A 20,051-nucleotide genomic window follows, 5' to 3' on the forward strand; every position below is an offset into this window, starting at 1 on the left:
TGTTTTGGCATTGGCAATAAATACACATACTTCCATAATAAAAAGAAAAAAGCATTAATGTGGCACAGTCGAACGGAACCGTTTAACAACACTTGTCTCATAAATTATCACCCGCTCCTTCTCCTCCTCTTCCCCGCCTTCAGTCCGTGTGAAGTGACCCGTCTCCATCATGGTGCGTCGTGATGCGATGGATTTGTCAAAGCTTAAAAAAATAATAATAAAGCATTTTAAAGCCAATTTCTCTTCACTTCATTTCTGGTGGACTCAGTCTCCAGAATGTGACGTCCATGGTTCACACATGCCCAACTCATTGGATAGTACCAAAGTCAATGCAATGCAATAATGATTAAAGTCAATCAATATGAAATAATTTAAAAATCACAGTTTATGCCAACTCATACTTGAAGGAAAAGGGAAGTTGTTAATTAGATGTGTAACATCGTTTCCTGTTGGTTAAACGGCCAAAACAAAGCATCAGAATAAATCCACAGGTCAAAATAAAATTCTTCTGTATAAAAAGGCAGGACGGAAGGAACACATTGCATTAAGTCCAGCTCTGACATATCAGACTGATGGACAAAAGAAGCCCCCATACCTGCAGTGCACAAAAACTTAAACCAAAGCCTTAAAACGAGGATCTCTGGTGTATAAATCCAGCAACAAAATCGCTCCCCAACTTTCCAGATATCCTGCCCTCCTCCTTCCAAATATTTCATCAACTCCTTAAATAGCAAGAGAACATTTACTGCTCACCCCTTGGGGACCAAGAGATCAACAAATGGCAAATAAATTAGTATTATGCAACCATTACATTTTTTTTTTTTTTACTGAGATTTCTTCTTTTTTTCCGGTATGTGTATATTATGATCTCTCTTTTCACAGATTGTCAGTCAGTGTGTGTGTCGAGGGCCGTCCATGTTGGCAGGCCCTGCTTCGCTCTACACCAGGTTGTACTCCTTTAGGTTGAGCTGCAGGATGGTGTCCTTAACAGCCGCGAAGACAAAGCGGATGTTCTCTGTGTCAGTGGCACAGGTGAAGTGAGAGTAGATGATCTTGTCACTGTCTGGATTTAGGTCCACAAACATCTTGAGGATAAACTCTCGGGCTGCCTGGGCATCCCTCTGTGGACCTGGGGAGACGGAAATGTCCTGTCAGTAAAGCTGTTGCAATAAGACATGGGCTGGGGTTTCAGTGGCAACCATTTTGTCCAACTCCCAGAAAAAAACCTCATTTAGGAGGATCTATTACCAAAAATGACTACCAATTGTATGGTTAGATTAACCCTCTTATGACCATCATGATCTTCCGGCTGCCTGGATTTATTTCGATTATATGGCTGTAGAAAAAATGTTCAATGAGTGAGAGCTTCTGACCCTTTTTTCCAAGATAACTTTCACTTTCGATATCTGGCAGTTTTTCAACCATTTAGAAATAACAGTACTGAGAAGCTGGGGAATCTTGTCTGTGATGACAAGTATATGCGCGCAAGGCTCTATTTCTCTTCTGCAAATTTTATTTTTCTCTGATTTCCCTAAATAGTCGATGCAAATGACAGTGGGCATAATTTTCAAGTTTCTTCAAATTCGAAGGTGAATTTTTGAAGACCGGAGAAAAAAAATACTCCAGTAAAGTACAGATACAGCATTTTAGTACCTAAGTACAGTAGTGAAGTAGTTATACTTTGTTACAATACATCTGTGCTCACCATCATACTCTGGGAAATAGTCGACCAGATGAGAGTACATGATCTTCTCCTCCAGCAGGTCCTTCTTGTTGAGGAACAGAATGACCGAGGAGTTTTGGAACCAGGGGTACGTGATTATTGTCCTGAACAGAGCTTTACTCTCCTCCATACGGTTCTGCAGAGAGAGTGTGACAAGGAGGGAGACATGGTTTAATCATTTAATTAAACTACCATCTTTCACAGTCATTAAGCACAGGTTTTAATAAAGGTGTTACTGTACCAGAGGGAGAGCAGCAAAGATGAGAGAGAAGGGCAGTCATGTCACCTCCTGAGGGTTTCATTTCTCCCTTGCACTTCACAATTCAGTGTTTAATTGAACTAAACAGCCAGTTGGAGAGCAAGCTCTACGCACATATCATAGTCTGTGTTCTCTCTTATTTTATAAATAAATAAACATGCAGTGTGGCAGTAGGACAGAGGACATGTAGCTGGTTTGTTGTTGGTGTTTTCCTCTTCTACAACTAACAAAGGAAAATGTGTGGAAGTAAAGCAAAGCCAGCCAAAAAGCATACTGTATGAACACACACCTGCTCGTGGAACTCTCTCGTTTCCATCATTTTAAATCCAGGAATAGTTTTTCATCTTTTAGAGACAACCTCGTCATCCACATTACGTGAACAATTATTCATTAAATCACCTCGTTGTCAGATTCCACCAGCACTTGGTCGTACTCGCTGAGCGCTACCAGGAACATGATGGATGTGACGTTCTCAAAGCAGTGGATCCATTTCCTCCTCTCCGACCTCTGACCACCAACGTCCACCATCCTACAAAACAGTCAGTGGAACCACTGAAAACGTTCCCACATGTGAGGCCAAACATGGTGACACGGCTAATCATCCTCATTTGGTCATGAGACAGCAGTATATTACCACAGTGCAGTTGTGTGTTTGTTGTTTTTACCAACTTTTGTACCATGTATTTTAGCTATTAGTGTAGTGGTTAGTGCTCTTGCCTTTGCAGCAAGAAGGCCTGGGTTCGCGACCTGGTCTGAACAAGGGCCTTTCTGCATTGAGTTTGCATGTTCTCTCTGTGTGTGCGTGTGTTTTCTCTGGGTTCTCGGTTTCCTCCCACAGTCCAAAAACATGCAGCTTTTGGGGATTAGGCAAATTGGACACTCTAATTGACTGCAGGTGTGAGAGTGGATGGTTGTTTGTCTCTGTGTCCCTGTGATGGACTGGTGACTTGTCCAGGGTGTACCCCACCTTTTGCCCTATGTTAGCTGAGATTGGCACAGCTCCTCCTGCGACCCTCGTGTGGAGGATAAAGTGGTAGAAGATGGATGGATTTTAGCTATTGATTGTTGCATATCTGTGCTGCTTTTCCATCAATTGCATAATGGATGGATTTGATTGTTTGATGGTTGTTGATATAATTGAGGAGTACATTTTCTGTGAAGACGACAGGAGCACAAAAAAAAGCAAAGGTGGTCCTTTGAAATATGTTTTAGTCCAATGGTCGAAGACACACAGAGTGTTGGAGACACAAGACAATTCTATAGTTTGAATGATATGACATGACCATTTCTCAACCTGAGAGTCAACCTGTCTTAACTCTACCTTGTCAAACAAAATGAAGACTGTTGTGTCTGTTTCTATTTCAATGCTTCGATGAAGTTCTTTTTAGCTATAAACGGTGAGTGAGTTGAGAAAAATGCATAAAAGCAGTAGGGATGTATAACACTGTAAAACACAGGCAGATAAAAACCTGCTGCATTAAATATTAAGCAATGCTTTTATAGTTTTACAGTAACCTTACCTGACAAGGCATCATATTTTATTTATCTTCTATTAGCTTACTGTACTTTCTGCATATAAAATATTCATCTACACTGTAACTGTTAAGTACAACTGAAGATGAATGTAGGTAAGTTAGATGTACAATATTTGAAAGGTTTAAAGGTTGTAGATTAAAATTATACACAGTTTGTATAATTATCAACAGTTTGTATTTTCTCTGTATTCTTCTACATCCATACAGGAAGGTCATTTAAACTGTTCTATTTTATTGACCAAACTTGAATGACGTGAATCTGCTCTTACCTGAATATGACACTCTGCAGGTCGAATGGGTATTCAATGATTCCTGTGGTTGGGACTCGAACCCTCAACACGTCCTGCTGGGTGGGAAGGTAAGACGGGCTGGAGATCCGGTCCAACGCGTTCAGGTAACTACAGAGGCAGAGAAAATGACCAGTCATCACAAACAATGCAAAAGTAAAACTTTTTACTGTATTAAAGGTAAGTGCCTTTAATTCAGAGTGAGGCTGACATTGCAATCTACTCACTATTTAGTGGAGTCTGAGAGTTGATATTCCCTCCTTCGATCATAACACTCCTGGGTGCCTGGATCGTTCCATAGGCTCTTGATTGCATCTATGTAAGGATTCTCAAACATAAAGACCTTTTCTACGTCCACTTCTCGCACAATATTGGCGTGACACTGGTGGGAAAAAGAACCAAAGGACTTCATACAATACACAGCAGCACAACAATCAAAATGCAATGAATCATTTTCTTACTCTAAAAGAAGAGTTTTCTTTGAAATGCCGCTTGTACACACTTCTAATTATCACTTGTCAAACTCGCACACATATTCTATATCCAGAAATGCATTTGAGCCCTGAGGCTCAGCACTGACCTAATATCTAAGGCTTAAATCCCACTGGGCCTATTAAAGGGGAAAGTTTTCCCGCCCCAGAATTCTCATTAAAAGTCTCCTGTGTCCCATAACAAGAGATCAACATGTGCCTAAAACATCGACATAGTTTCACAAGCCAGCATGAATACTCGAGTTAGGTCAAGAGCCAAAGTGGTTTTTGCCATTTAAATGACTCTCTTATGCCAGAACTGTATGTGTAATGAGGAAATACACAGGTTGTACATACATCCATTTATTCATTTATTTATTTATTTTAAATCCCATATGTCATATTACTAGCAGGCAGTTACAAGTCATTCAGTGTGATCCTTTGACAGGCTTTTATAAAATGGAAAGCTGTTACTATAAAAGCTTGTAGGTTTATTGGAATTAATTATACATGACACTATATAATCTACGGAATCTACCCCGTATTAAACTACACAGAACACCCAGTATGTTTCCATGCTCAGCTACTGTACGTTGAGCTACGGTTGTAGCTTGGTCTATTGTCCTTGTCCCAGTGGAAAATCTATTTATTGAATAAAGTGTGTCTGCCTCTGCTTCACCAGCGGGCCTTGTTAGTATTAGGCAGTTTCCGGTTTAGCATGTGGCTAGTTGTTAGCACGTCGAGTACCGTACAATGTCTTCCTACAATCCATTATCTTAAAAATATCCAATTCTTTAGGTTGACACAGTCTCTACTCTTACTAGCCCGATTTTAGTCACAGTTTTAGTCAGACTTAGAGATACCACTTTTTTGTGTCTGATACCGATATCACAAAATCGAGTATCTACCGATATTATTTTAGACCATTTATGAACTATGCAGCAACACATTTGTGCTGAGTCATTTCAAAGATATAATTCTCCAATTGTGTTCTCCCAAAAAAGAAGAAATAAACAGCCCAAACATGACTCGGCTAAAATGCTTTTGCTGATTTTTATTTATATTTTTTTGTCTGTGCAGAGTAAAACATGCAATAGATAGGGTTTTTGGATTGTATCGGATTTCACATTTCTATCTGTCCGAAATCCGATCCAATGATTTGGACCAGTATCAAATCCCATCCCGAGTTGGACCAATACAATAATTAGTTTTTTCTACTGTCAGATAAACATAGTGACTTCTAAAGGTACTGTTTTCTGGACAACAGGTTACCAACTACCACTGGGGATCCCCGAAAGGGTGAAATGATTTTATATGTAAAATGAGTGATTTTTGTGAGGAAAAAAAAACTTTCCAGCTTAATTTCTAGATCTTGTATCACAAAGGGGAAAATATTTTCTTTTTTTAAAAACAAAGATGATGGAGAAGCATCAGGGAGAATAAAATACTGACATTCTCAAAAAAGTAATTAAAAAGTCTGTATGACTATTACATTTAATGCAAATCACAGGTAAAAGTCATGTGATATGTTGCAGTATCCACAGAAAATAACAAGCTCTGAGTTATATTAAAAACTCAATGGTTCATTTAACAGTTCCATGCTGCAATAGTTTTTGTTTCTGTAATTTCTGCAATATAATACTGATGGATTTTCTTCTTTTTTGTGTAAGTGTAGCCAGTGCTTATCTCTAGTTACAGAGACACGGAAGCACTACGAGTGTTTCTACTTCCAACGGGATGGGATGCTCGTCGCACCACAGAGAGCCATCACAGAATACCTCCCCCCCCCCCCCCCCCCCACACCTCTCTTCATGCTGAGTGGTAAGCAGAGAAGCTTGTCTTTGTCATACATGTCTTTGGTATTGCACGGACAGGGTTTAAACCACCAACCTCCTACTCCAGAACTAGAGACCACCCTAACCACAAGGTCACAGATGTATACAACCTTAAAAAACATCTCAAGAAAAAGGTTGAAAATGACTGTTTTGGACTATTATAATAATACTGCATGACTGTGCAAATGGCAGACTGTAATCAACATGTAACCATAGCAAAAACAAACCCATTTCACTGCACCAATATGGTCCTGAGCCAAACACCCAATCCCATCACCACAAACAACAAAACATTGCTCCTATTTTTAGTAGTGGAGGACTACATGACCTGCATTAGAGCAAGAAGGATGGAGACGCAGTTACAGGGTTTCAAAATGATTTAGACATCTGATGATCTAGACTTGAAAAGTGAGAAGACAAAAGAGAAATCCATTATCCAGTACACATTAGACAGAATGTCAGATTGACATATATGATTGAGTGGCTTTGATTTGAGCGGTGCCTGTGACAGTGGTTTGTTTTAAATGTCCAGACAGGCGGTGTAAACATTTTCACTTCCCGTGTGATGTGGGTGAGATCTTTGTTAAAACATAAATACTTCCCATTTTAGGCATATGATGAGAGCACATGGACTTTAGGAACAAAGTGAAGTAGTTCTGCTGTATGTTTTTCTACTTCATCCTTAACCTATGACATGTACATTTCTTCAACGGATAACATTACAAATGCTTTTTGTTGTTTCTCAGTTCTGAAGTGCTCGACTTAAAAATGAAAAAAAAAAAGAAAGAAAAAGATTTCAGTGCGATCCTTTTTTACAAAGCTCAAACAGAACATTCAGTTTCTTTCTTCCTGAACATGCACACAGTGGATAGGAAGCGAAAGTAAGTATGATCCACCACAAAAGCACAGAGTTAACTAAAGTTAATGCAGGTTGTGGCCATGCCATTTTGAATCTCAAAGCTGACACAAAGCTTTAACCTAATGCACACCTGCTGCTCGACAGGTGTTTAAGGTCTTACAGCCAGTGTATGAGAATCTGATGATGATGGTCGTGACCTTAACTTTTTTCTAATAAACTCAGTGCTGACAAAGATTTTCACAAAATCTCCTAATAAAAAAACTATGATGTGTCAACATAAAACAAAAAGATGGAAATTACGGTGGCATCTTTTTACGCAACATTTCTTTTCATTAAAATCTCACATACAGTTGCAACAGCCACAGTGAAAGCGTTTTCTTTTATCACTGGATGGAGGTTTTCATTCAAAAAATTAAATAAATCACCCCACTGGAAAGAAGGGGAGAAAGTGAAGCAGCTCTCATCTGAAATCTGATATATTGTATAAAAGGTGTTGCTAAGGTGATTGACTAGTACCTAAAATCTATACATTAAAAAAAGTATCTTGCCCGAAAATGACTTAAGTAGAAGTTGAAGTCACTTATTTTACAATATTACTTAAGTAAAAGTCTTAAAGTGTATGGCATTTACTGTACTCAAGTATCAAAAGTAATTTTCTGATATAAAACCTGTTTAAGTTTTAGAAGTAAAGATATGAAAAAAGTGAAGAGTTAGAAATGAGCAAAGGTAGCAAGTTATATTTCAAACGTGGAAGGTTGTGAGTTTGATTTCTGGCTCCGCTATAAGTGTCATTGGGCAAGATTCATGGGTGTGATAGAGGATGACCTCTATGAATGTGTGAGTGAATGGCAGAACTGTAGTGTAAAGCAGCTTTGAGTGGGCATCAAGACTAGTAAAGTGGTATATAAATACAAACTTTTTCATTTACCAACTCTTCTTATTTTATTTGGTAGCAACAAGTAACCAAGATAATTAGGGTTCAAATAAAGTCAAGTAAAGTACAGATACCTGAATTTTGTACATTGAAGTATTTGTACTTCGTGACTGTACTCAAACATCTCCCAAAACTACAACTATGAAAGTAACTCCAGCAAATGAAAAGGAGGGGGAAAAACACAACTTAATGAAAACACATTTACGTACAGTGAAGTCAAATTAGATCAGTATACATGTATTTGTGTGTATAGGTGTTTGCACATAGGTCTGAATGTATGAAAACCTGCAGACACACACAAGTGCATAAAGAGTGGTGGAGTACGTTTAAGACACAGGAAGTGCCAAAAAGGGCAGGAAACGATTATGGATGGCTGTTTCAAATAAGATAGACGGTGCTCTAAAAATATACAGGCACGCTGTGGGCACTTTGCAGCGTCTGTCTCTCTCTGTCTTTTTCTTAAATTATTTGTCCCTTTTTCCAGTTGTCATTTCATCTTAGAAATCACAGAGAGGTTTAAGAATGTAAGTTACCTTGTTGTGCTCATATTTGTAGGGGATCTTGAGCGTCTCCATGGCTCGGATCATGGCCTGCACGGCTGTGAAGATGTTCTGATAGACCAGTTTGGTGAAACTCCTTTTGTCCTCGTCAGAATAACCGGCACCATGGATAATCCTCATCTGTTTGATGAATGTGCTCTTCCCACTCTCCCCAGTGCCTGAGGCAATAACACAAGGAACAGAGGTTATTTTGTGGGTTTGTGCAGGATTTTTTGTTGGACATTTAACTTGCTGTGTAAGCAGCCGCATTTCTTTAATAGACATTTTGTCATGTAGGAATTTCCTTGACCTCTATAGGGTCTCAAATCAGAATTGAGCAGCAAAGCGAAAGCCACAAAAATCTTAAGAGTCCAATCACAGACCACGTTCCACAGTTGGGTGGACGGACTGGTCAGTCTCTGGCCCAGAAGCAGGGTAAAGTGTTTCTTCCTTCTCTGTAACCAGCCATATTGGATTGCACTTAAGTGTTGATAGAGATCTGTTGTGCATTAGTGTGGAGGATTTTAACACTTACCATTAGGTTGTGATAGTTATGCGGCTATGAAATGCATTAATGTATTAGCAAATGTTTGCTATATTCACACAAGCGGCAAATATGAAGCAGCATTAGCATTCTCTAGGCTGATGTATTATGATTCCTGACCCTAATGGTCCGTCCCATTCTCATGGGTCTTTAAAACTGTTACAGACTTCAGACTAAAAGGTGAAAGAAAAAGGACTTGGTGTGTATGCAGCTGCAGCACATAGGCAGGTGAGGGAAAGAAGCGGTTATCCCGTCAAACTGCTGAGTGACTGGGTTTTCTGAGTAGCGTAATTTACGACTGAAAGTTTGTGTTTTCAGTCGCACTGAAACCTGTTTGACACCACGCACTACAGATATGGTCACTGTGACCTCATTATTTTTGGCCTAGTCCATACAACCTCTACAGCAGTGGTCGGCAACTGGTGGCCAATGGAACCAAAACTTGCCCGCCAGCATGTAATGTAATGTACTTTATTTCTATAGCCATTTATAACAATCCACAGGTGACCAAAGTGCTTTACAAAATAAAAGCATTACAGACGGTAAAAAGCAACTTCATGAAACATAAATCAAAGCATGGAAATACCAATTAAAAAGTGTCACCACACTACTGGGTATTAAAAGCCATTTTGAATAAAGTAAAAAAATAACAACAAGGTTTTGCTTGATGAAGATATTATATTTTAGCCCAAAGCCAAATTTACTTGCCCATCCCTACTCTATAGCATTAAAGTCACTCACACTCATAATATTAATAATAATGCGTGCAGGCCTGCTACTTTCCTCTCAGACGTTTGTTTGCTCAGTCTGAAAAAGAACAACGTTTCACTGCTCTTGGTGGTGAGTGGTGACAGGAACTATTTGGATGTGAAAGGCTGCGGGGGTATAGTTTTTCTTTGCTTCACTGAGAATCCTGGCAGACCAACTAAACAATCTAACTTTGCCTCACGACTGACTCTTGAATTCCTTTGGCAGAAACAAGTGCATGTCAGTGTTTTGCATGTCTGTTATAAGAGAGTGAAATTGTTGTGAAATCACATGATTTATTGGTAACTGAGCGATGCCGTAGCTCAGTTATATTTTACAAAATGGAAGTACCATCCTACAATATGACATTATTTGACACAGGTTATAGGGAATTTAGAGGGTTGCAGAGGATGTTACAACCCTCTACAACTGCAGGCTTGACAAAAATGGTTAGAAAGCCTTAAAATATGGCAAATTCTCCAGAAGAAATCAACTCACATCTGGGTGCTACCTCTGCACCAACAAATGCCAATAGAGAGTGTGGGTGTACAGGACTACGTATGTGTTTACACCATTATAGGATTCCTTGTCACTTTTCAAACCCATGTTTTGGACCAGGATTAACCTGTTTAAACCCAGATACACATGTTTGAAGTTACTGTGACTAAATTGAACATCGCATTTGAGGTGAGAGCATTCAAACTTACTATGATGCTCTTGAAATTTAAAACTCAAATGGAAGTAAAAACAAAACAATAAATAGATGTTATGGTAATCAAACGGATCGTTTTTCACTGGCTACCACACACACCCTGGAAATTGGGTTAAGGGGTACAAAATCACTGATACATCCACAGTCTGAAGAGAGAGGACCATAGGACCAGGCTCACTTTTATTAATGCTTTGGGGCATGTTGCAGTGACTTTCACTTATTACAGTTTATACTTCCTGTGCTGTAGTAAACACTGGTTTATAGCCCTACTTCTATTCATATTAAACAGGGGTCTGCTTTGAAGGGAAAATGTGTAGGATAAGGATTTAATATAGGATCCCATTTGTAGGCACGGCAGGAATTTCAAGCTCCCGGTCAAAAAATTTGAACTTGGTTTTCAATTTACTATTTAGTGGTTTTCATAATAGCATTTTTGTAGTTGTAAACCAACCTAAACCATGCCGTGCCGCGCCGCCATAGTACGGTGCAATAACATGCATGTAAAAACATCACCAGCAAACTTTAAAACAAAGTAAAAGACAGAGACATAAATTCACTCAATATAATACTGCTGTGTAAGATGTAGATGACCACAATACAATCAAGACCTGGAGAGAAAATGCTGAATATTTGTATTCAGCATTTAAATCACTTCTAATTGATGACACTGTTGTCCCCAATTCTGGACTTTGTGTTGCTGCAGCTTTAATTTGGCTGCCTTCATACAAGAATCATATGACACCTTTTGTTTTTCCCACCCACATTTACAGCCAAGTGTTTGTTAAGAGCTTGTTAAAAGTTGTGGTGGACTTTGCTCAGTTGTAGCCTTGAGAAATTCCCACAGCTGCCATTTGTCCGATAAAAGCAGCTGACGGTGACCGGGGAGATCAACATGTCAGCAAATGTATTTGACAGAAGATGTGTAAAACGTGAGAGTTCAAATCATTTCAATCAGACTCATTTGAATCAAATGAATCAGACTCACTTTTAAATCCATTTCCTCTGTGCATGCATGTGTAGGCGTGTTAAAGGGGACAGGCGTCATAAACTAGGTCCAATCGTCTCTTGAGGACTGAAGGTGGGCTGTGCCACTTTTGTAACTGGACACTTTTTAATTCATTTAGCAGATGGAGACAAGCTTGATAATTATTCATTCTTAACCCTGTTTGCTTTGAACAAATGAATCACGGTTTGAGACGCGAATGGTAAATATGCTTATAGTTTAAATAAGATGTAAAAAGAATTATATAGATGATATATATTTTTATATATGCCCATTATTTACACAATAATTTGTCACATGTTCAGTTCACTTCCTTTTACAAACTAGCTAAGATATTTATTTTATTTTATTTCATATGACAAAGAAAAACAAATGAATTAGACTAATTGTTTCAATTGTAGAGGGAAAAAAAATCCTGGTTCTTAATCTTTCTCTTAATCTCTACCTAAAGCACTTAAGCCTCAGTGAGCATGAACAAATATTTGGCCATATTTTTTTTAGATTAACTTTGAATTTATTATAGTGTTCATGTAAAATAACCTGTGCTTCAATCCTGAGAGGCTCGACCCCATGTTTGTGTCCTTCCAGTAGATTTACTTTACCGTGCATTGTGGGTAACTTATCCCAGTGAGTCATGACGTTATACGGGGATTGATTTCACAACGAGCACATTAAACATTCATGAAAACGAGAATTTGATTAGTTGTTCATAGTTTTAAAAATAATGTAGTGCCGGCAACATTTAACACAGTCAACTTCTAAACATCCACACTCACGGCTGCATTCTACACTTTGCACTTCAAAGTCTCACAGAAGGAAGTTCCATTTTTTTGTTATGATAAAATGGTACAATCAATTACCTTTTTATCTACAACCTACGTAAAAGAACCTAAGTATGAAGCAGTCTGAAAGGTAGAAAATCTGTCCACAATGCACCAAGATGTACACAGCTCATGGTTAAATCAAAACTCGGTTATCTAACGCCATGTTTCTCAAGATGTGGTACGTGTACGACCAGTGGCCTCCTGTGAAATGTCTGTAGCTGAATTTTCTCTGACTATTTACACCATTGTATTGCAACGTTGTTAAGTCGAGAGCGCAATATTTACTCAGGTGGTACTTGGTATAAAACGTTTAACAACCACTGATCTAATGCCACGGTTCTCAAACTGTGGTACGCAAGCTTCCTCTGGGGGTACATGGAGAAATACTGTTCTACTGTATATACTAGGGTATGTGATCGGAATGGAGCTGAGGAATTTTGACCAGAGTGTGTAGAAAATGAAACAAATATCGAAAAAAAATGATAATACATTAAATAATAATAATTAGATCACCTTATCTGTCACTCCATCTTAATCTAATTTCACTGTAGCAGTGTATGTGAGGAAGAGGAGGATGATGAAAGAGTAAATTATCTTATTGGGAATAAATCTGCCTCCTGTCAAAAGTCTATTTACACACTGTATTTTAATGTTGGTGATAATGGTGTTAGTTCAAGAGCTCAATATTTTCTCAGGTGGTACTTGGTATAAAAAAGTTTGCGAGCAACTGCTCTAAAACATCTTGTATGTCTGCCAACAATTCTGTTTCCTGTTCCCTTTCTTCATGAACACAGTTTCACTATTCCTCTCTATAGTTTCCAGTTTGTCTTTGTCACCATTACAGTGCTGAATGTGTCATTTCCCGTCGTCTCTATTCATCTTAAACTTGCCATGACAGCACAAGTTGGGAATCTAAGCTCGTGTTATGGTGCCGTGCTTTCCTTCCATCTGTCACATTACGTTTCTCCCCTCAAGACGTATGTCGTGCTTCAAAGATAACAGACAGGAGAACAACCGACATCATTCTAATCAAATCATTTTGTTTTCACAATAACACAAATCCATACAGGCTGAACTGAAGGTGTACTTTTCCATTCAGAATTGATTGCTCTCGTTCCAGAAAGTCCTACATGTTTAAAAAGCTGCTCCCCCTCTAGCTCAACTACTTGGGTCCCCTCTATCAGCAAATCAGATTTGTAGAAATATTTCACTTCAGACATTTTGACTTGAATGGTTTGGTGTGAGCTATAATTTCATCGTCAGGGGAGAGCAGCTCGTTTCTGTTGGCCACGCTGACATTCTCAGCTTAAGTGTTCTTCATGTGATGTACGTTGCAGGAACAGCTGATGCAGAAACCTAAGACCAGCTGTCAGCACAGCAGAGGGACACACCTTGATGAGGTAGGATTAACTGAGGTATGACCAATATGGTTTAATGTTGATGATGACACAACTTCTCTCACCTATTTAACAACAACGTTAGAGCTGCAAAGTATAGAGCAGTTGGATTCTGTAAAAAAGCCTCCTGTCACTTCCCTAAAAGATATTTCTCAACTCAGTGGAAATTGAGGTTGGGAAGCACAATTTTTCAAAAATACTACCCCTATTCTAGTAATACAAAGCTATATGCAAATTGATGAAGTATTCCTTTAAGTTGATTTCAAATCCAAGTCCAACTCTCTTACTAGTATATAACTGTACATAATCCATCTTACCCGTGCATGTATCTACAGTGTTTTAGAAACATATGGTAATCAGTGGGTTTGAAAGGTCACTTGTAAAATTTAGAAGCCAAGATGATAGATGAAAAAAAAGTCTATTATTGTGAAGAATCGACAAACTGCAGAGCATAATTGAAAAGTTTTGTTTACATGACCCCGTGGTGCACAAGGCAATTAGTGATTTTGAAAACTAACAATAACGCTAATAGCCTATGAGATAATGGAGCCCACACAATGCACACACAGAGTACTTCCTCCAGTTAGCCCGACCACAAGTAGTGAGAGTGGTGCCACTGGTGTAACAGAAGACATGCAGACAAAAGTAAAGCACACAAGCTTGGATGCATGTTAGTGTGTGTGTGTCTATTCGGTCAGTAAGAACATATTACTATCAAATTTCTCCACTTAGGACGACATCACACAAAAGGAACATATAGTCATGAACTGAACCGGGAAGTATTTACAGTATAAAAATGACACTAACCTCTTAGTGTGACGTATACCTTTTTACATAATAGAAAATTCATATTTGCTTTTGTGTTATAGTGAATCACACGTGTGGTAAACCACTGAAGGAAACTTTTCACTCTACAACTTAATGGATCTTGCGAAAGCTTCCCTACAACTGCATATTCAAATGCATTAACTGTACGCTTCTTGTCATTAGAGGCTCGCTATGAAACCACTCTGAAATGTAATAGCCTATTCTGATAGGGTCCACTGATAAGCAGCTGCTGCAAAACAAAACAAACAATAAAAAAGGTTGAGTGTGAACGATAACAATCAATTATTTGGTTTCGGTCATTAAATATTCGGTATCATGTGAGAATAGTGACTAATTGAGGAAATGAATACAATCCAACACATCATCCTTTTTGTTTTCACTGTCATTGGTTGCATAATAAGCAAACTGTAAGGTATTAGAGGAGATTAAGGGGGTAACAACGACACAATTATTAGTCCGTATTTGAAAAGGGATGTGGCTGTCAGCTCCTTCAAATCCTATTACAGGGGATTCATTGCAACATTTTATGCTAACAGGAGGCCAGAGGGGAAACCTCCTTCATTCAGCCTCTCTTAAAGGTCCCCAAGGAAGCAAAACAAAGCTCTTAAGATCTAGGTTTCCAGCCAGATTAACACTGTATCTTTAATGCATTTGTAAAAGAACTGAGTGAGGAGAGCAGTGGAACGGGAGGAGCAGTTTCTGGCAACAACACGGTCATCACATTTAATGGGCTTTTCGTTGGAAATCTAATTGAAAACTGGATGGTGAGTAAATGACGTGTTTCCTCCGTATTCCTCCAAAACTACTTATGCTTCTTCCATCGGACCCAATCTGTAATTCCATTCATCATGCCACACCAGGTCTGTAATTATTATGTGATACTGTGTCTCGACTGACTGTTACTGTTGTGTTAAAATAGTTCATCAATCATTAGCTCCAGCCAATCAGAGGAGAAGAAACACAGAAATGACAAAGCGAGTAAATGACAACGGCAAGAGTCAACATAACAAATGCTACAGGTTGAACGTAACGCCACCTGCTGGGGAAGAGAGTGATTTCCTGTCACGCAGGTGTAGAACGTACATGCTACGTATGTACGACATATGCCAATCTGATGCAACGATCGCTGATGCAACTTTGCTGTTGGCCGAGTGTTGTGGCGGCGTGTCCAGGGCTTTATAAAAGACAATTAAGACAGTAGACGACTGTACATAGCTGTTGTCGGGTAGGTGCGCGTGGAACAGTTGGCTGTTATTGGCATCAACAGGTGTCTTGCCAAAGGCTTTTTAGGTGTAACACTGTAATAAGTCAATGAGGGAAATCACTGCCATTGACTGTTTGGTTCCAGCCAATCAGCCAGTCATATACCACTGCTCAGATGCGCATGGTACCCTTCTGTGAAAAACTGACTCCAATGTCAACCCACTGGCGGCTCAGAGCAGTGTAAAGTAAAATAAAACCTAAAATATGAAGTTAGGGTAAGGGATCATGATATGACTGAGGTTAAGGTTAGGGCCAAGAAAAGGACTAAGGTTAGGACTAAGGTGGATATTCACTTTTGGCTCACTCTCTTTTATTTTGTTAATATCAGCATTTCCATGACCAGTAATAAGTCATAAATGATATACGTATATATGTTCTTGATGCTCACAGCAACGTTAAAGTGTGGATGGACACTCGAAGCAGCTTCTAAATGCTCTGCTCGGTGCTTCTCTTTTCAGACACGGATGGGTGCCCTGGGCGTCTGGAAGGCAACGCCATGGGACGTGACAGAGTGGCAGGATGTGACACTCTCGGGATGAGAACGAGCTGTGAATCCAGACCCATGCCACCTGCTACTAGTAAGGAAGGTAATTTCATGTCACACAGGTGCAGAGTGGACATTCCTGTTGCTTGCAGGTAGCAGACAAAGCTGTGTGCCAGGCAAGTGCAACTTTTTCCCCAACACATGCCAATCTGAGGCCGTGTGGCCGTTTTTTACCATCATCCGCCTGTTGGGTCTGTGTGTCTCGAGGCTAAAAGGACGACCTGCTCCAAACCTCTGCTCCTGTGACATAATCATTGCCAGGGTTTGGTGGTGCTCAGGTGTAATACAGCTTCTCCCAATAAAATGCTAGGCTTTGGCCCAGCCAATAGTTGATACACTAAGATTAGATTTAAGATTTTATTTGTCCCGCAGTGGGGAAATTGACATTGTTACAGCAGCTGACAGTAAAGATAAAGATAATAAATAATAAACATGCATTACCAAAAAAAAACAACAACAACTCATAAGTAACTATGAGTTGCTGTGAATGGCTGAAACACATTTGTTTCCTCAACAGGTGTTTTTTTGTTTTTTTCCTAGTCAACACCTGAGCCATATAGAATCAAATCTGTGCACTCTGCTCACAACAGGAACACATTATAAACTTCACTCAGGTGGGAAACCCCACTGAAAGGACATCCGCCTTCCCTTCTTCCTCTGCCTCTGTCCTGACAAAGGTATTTATTTGATGAAAGGAATTCGCCCCACACACTCCTCTCTCCCTCCCTCCCCGTCGAGCTTACCGAGAAGCAACAGTTTCAGCTCCCGGCGTGAGTCCCTCTTATCCCGACGGAGCTGCCTTTCGATCTCGTCGTTGATCCGCCTGGCTTCTTTCGCCTCCTCGCTCAGGCAACACGCCATTATGGATTCCAGGGTCATTCTTTACTACTTTTTTTTTAAAATTATTATTCAAACACTCACTTTTACTAATTCATCCAGACTTTAGATTCGTCGTCTGGGCAGAAAAAGCACACACACACGGGGGGGCCTATGGATGTGAAATAACGTCCTCATACAGGCCCAGCAGCAACGCGTGGACGCCCTTTATAATGAGCCAGAACAGCGCACAGATTGTAGTTGAATGGAAAAATAAGATGTTTTGAGAAATAATTGACCCCCGCCTCCCCGCCCCTCTTCCTCCCCCCGTTTCGGTTCGTCTTTCTGGGCCTCCCTTCAAATAAAAACAGCGATGTTTTCAAGGCTGAATGTCTTAATTGGTGTAATCTTCTTTCCCCTCTTTCTCAATATGATCAACAGATCCTTCTCAGACACATCCTCCGTACAGTGATCTCGTCAGGCATGACCAGCCTCTTCTTCAAAGTGTTTGGAGAATTTCAACCACACACACACACACTAAAAAGAAAATCCCCGCGTGTGTGTGAGCGCGCGTGTCCAAGTTATCGTCGTGGATGAGGAGAACCAGGGAAACCTTTAAAAATAACACGACCCCAGGTTTGTTTTCCACTGGCTCGACTCCCGGGCGTGGTAAGGCAGAATATGGCGGACTTTCACTCCAATCCGCTAGGCTGGGATACAGTAGAGTTATCTCCTTGTGTCTGCTCGAAATAACACAAGAAAGCCACATATAACACAGCCTTTCAGCCGGAGACCGTCGACTCTGCGCGCTGGAGGAATATTATCCCAGATTCACGTCAGGGGTGGAAATGATGAGGAAAGACAGACGCACACACGCTGCTGCTGCTGCTGCTGCTGCTCCTCCGGTCAATCTTCTCCTTTCCCTCAATTCTCTTCATGTATTTGTATTATCGAGGCTATCCACTCCTCCACTCCTCCGCTGCTGCCAGGCTGACGTCTCCCCTCCCATCGAGCAGAAAAGGGGGGAGTGTCACATCAAACAAACACAAAAATGTGTATGAATGGACGAGCGAGCGTGTAAAGTTCTCTTCAAATGATTTGTGAGTCATAGTCACAGAAATGCAACAATTCCACTATTTAAAGGTGCAGTGTGTAACATTTCAGATACTGGGGGGGTGAACTAACATAGCATACAATAGAAAATAGCTTTAAAGCAGGGGTGTCCAAACTTTTTTTAAGATTCCCGGGGGCCAATGGTCCCTTCAGACCTTTTTTTTCTTTTTTTTTCTTTTTTAACAGTAAATGTTACATACTATATTTTCATTTCCCTGTCACAATTATGTCTGAATGGCAATGGAACCAAATGCAATGCTGTGTTCACACCGAACACGATTTGTTGCGTCGCTGTACGGCCATGGACGTGATTGACGCGATGGGAGGGCTGGCCACATGCCTTATTTTAAAACGTCGCAACACTGTACGGAGCCAGAGTTTAACCATTAACTCCCGAAGTTAACGTGACGTCATTTGGAGAATCTTAACGCTGATTGGACGTGATTTGTGCAATGGCCGCGGTTTTGTTGCGTCACTGTGCACCAATCACGTCGCTCGGCCCAGTCTAAGCTACTATCGCGTATGTGCGTTGACTTTGTCGTGCAACAAATTTGCGCTCCGTCAGGGGGAAGACAGCATAAGCCATGCAGGAGTGAACAAATAAAAGCAATGAGTCATATCTACAGGTATAGAAGTCCTTTTGACAATGTGAAAGAGGCAACCTGCACCATCGAGTATGAAACAGGGATATTATTTTTATATCTATCTCTCTTACTTTACCATTAAATGACTGCCACAAAGTAATTTGAAGTTTGATCTTTATTCAGACTCAATTAAACTATTTGCTCCACAAAAAAAGTAGAATTGAGGTCATCTCACATAGGTATTGAGCATTGTCGATCGTAACCTAACTAAGTGGCCCATTTAGACCATTTAAATGGGGACATCCCAGTGACTCAGTCCTTAATTGCATGTGATGCATCTGTTTACATGCAGCTTATGAAGTCAAAGCCGGACTGATCTTTCGTGAATGACATAACAGGGGGGGAATCAGCACTACAATGAAGAACACACAAATGTGTCATGGAAAGAACAACTATGAAACTGTTCCAGCAGAATTAATGTTAGCTATCAAGGGACCCAACTGATTCGCCCCAGTTTTGCAGCTTGGGGAGTCATTCAACCAGTTCTCCAGAGAACTGCACAGTCACAAGTTGATAACATTGTAACCTGTCATTTGATGCTCAGTATATAGTCTAGATTCTAGTTTAATGTGCAGATTTTACCCTGTGCTGTCCTTATAATATAAAATATTTATTTTATAGCCAACCAAAGAAAATAACAAGAAAACTGTGAATATGCACCATTTAAACATAAAATAGACACAATATTTGTTAATGGTGTTTTAGCAGCAGTATCATAAACCACACAAATGTGCAATACTTAAACACACAGACACACACAGGCATGTAAAGACATTACGAGTGACATTATCATTGTATTATTTAATAAGATTTTCCAATATCCAATCAACTAATTCACTAATGAATGCAATCACTAATGCTGCAAACAATACTCAGACAATGATAAGACGGAGAATGGGTTAATAATTATTTTTTGCCCCATCTTAATCCAGCCATGGGCATTGGCAGTCGATTATAAAAATAAAAATAAAAACAGCATTGGTTTAATCATATTTAGAAATAAAATACATTTTAATATATTCAGGACAACTACTTGTCACAAGTTAGTTGGTGTTTTGTACCCTGGCACCCTGGCAAAACAAAAAATTAAACAGTTTTTTAGAGAATATTGGTCCTTACATTATTAGGGGAACAAAAACTTTTTGTAATTTGAAATAGTTTTTACTTTATAATCT

General features: G+C 39.7%; 1 protein-coding gene across 1 annotated transcript; it reads right to left on the reverse strand.

Annotated features, from left to right (window-relative positions):
- Positions 1-496: 496 nt before the first annotated feature.
- Positions 497-18,196, reverse strand: LOC131464087 (guanine nucleotide-binding protein G(q) subunit alpha). The gene is made up of 7 exons (XM_058636372.1): positions 17,047-18,196; positions 8,436-8,620; positions 4,032-4,186; positions 3,787-3,915; positions 2,382-2,511; positions 1,706-1,859; positions 497-1,129 (listed from the first exon to the last, which is right to left on the reverse strand). The coding sequence occupies exons 1-7, from the start codon at positions 17,180-17,182 to the stop codon at positions 939-941; spliced, it is 1,080 nt and encodes a 359-aa protein (XP_058492355.1). The 5' UTR covers positions 17,183-18,196; the 3' UTR covers positions 497-938.
- Between the last annotated feature and the right edge of the window lie 1,855 nt (positions 18,197-20,051).

Source organism: Solea solea, chromosome 8 (assembly GCF_958295425.1).
Source record: "Solea solea chromosome 8, fSolSol10.1, whole genome shotgun sequence".
Taxonomy (NCBI): Eukaryota; Metazoa; Chordata; class Actinopteri; order Pleuronectiformes; family Soleidae; genus Solea; species Solea solea.

What these genes read in the sequence shown, in the direction of transcription:
- LOC131464087 (XM_058636372.1), bottom strand. Translation starts at nt 17,182, where the DNA reads ATGACCCTGGAATCCATAATGGCGTGTTGCCTGAGCGAGGAGGCGAAA. An exon ending in GCTGAAACTGTTGCTTCTCG is followed by an intron (nt 8,621 to 17,046) that starts GTAAGCTCGACG and finishes TTATTGCCTCAG; the next exon opens with GCACTGGGGAGAGTGGGAAG. An exon ending in CTATTTCCCAGAGTATGATG is followed by an intron (nt 1,130 to 1,705) that starts GTGAGCACAGAT and finishes CCGTCTCCCCAG; the next exon opens with GTCCACAGAGGGATGCCCAG.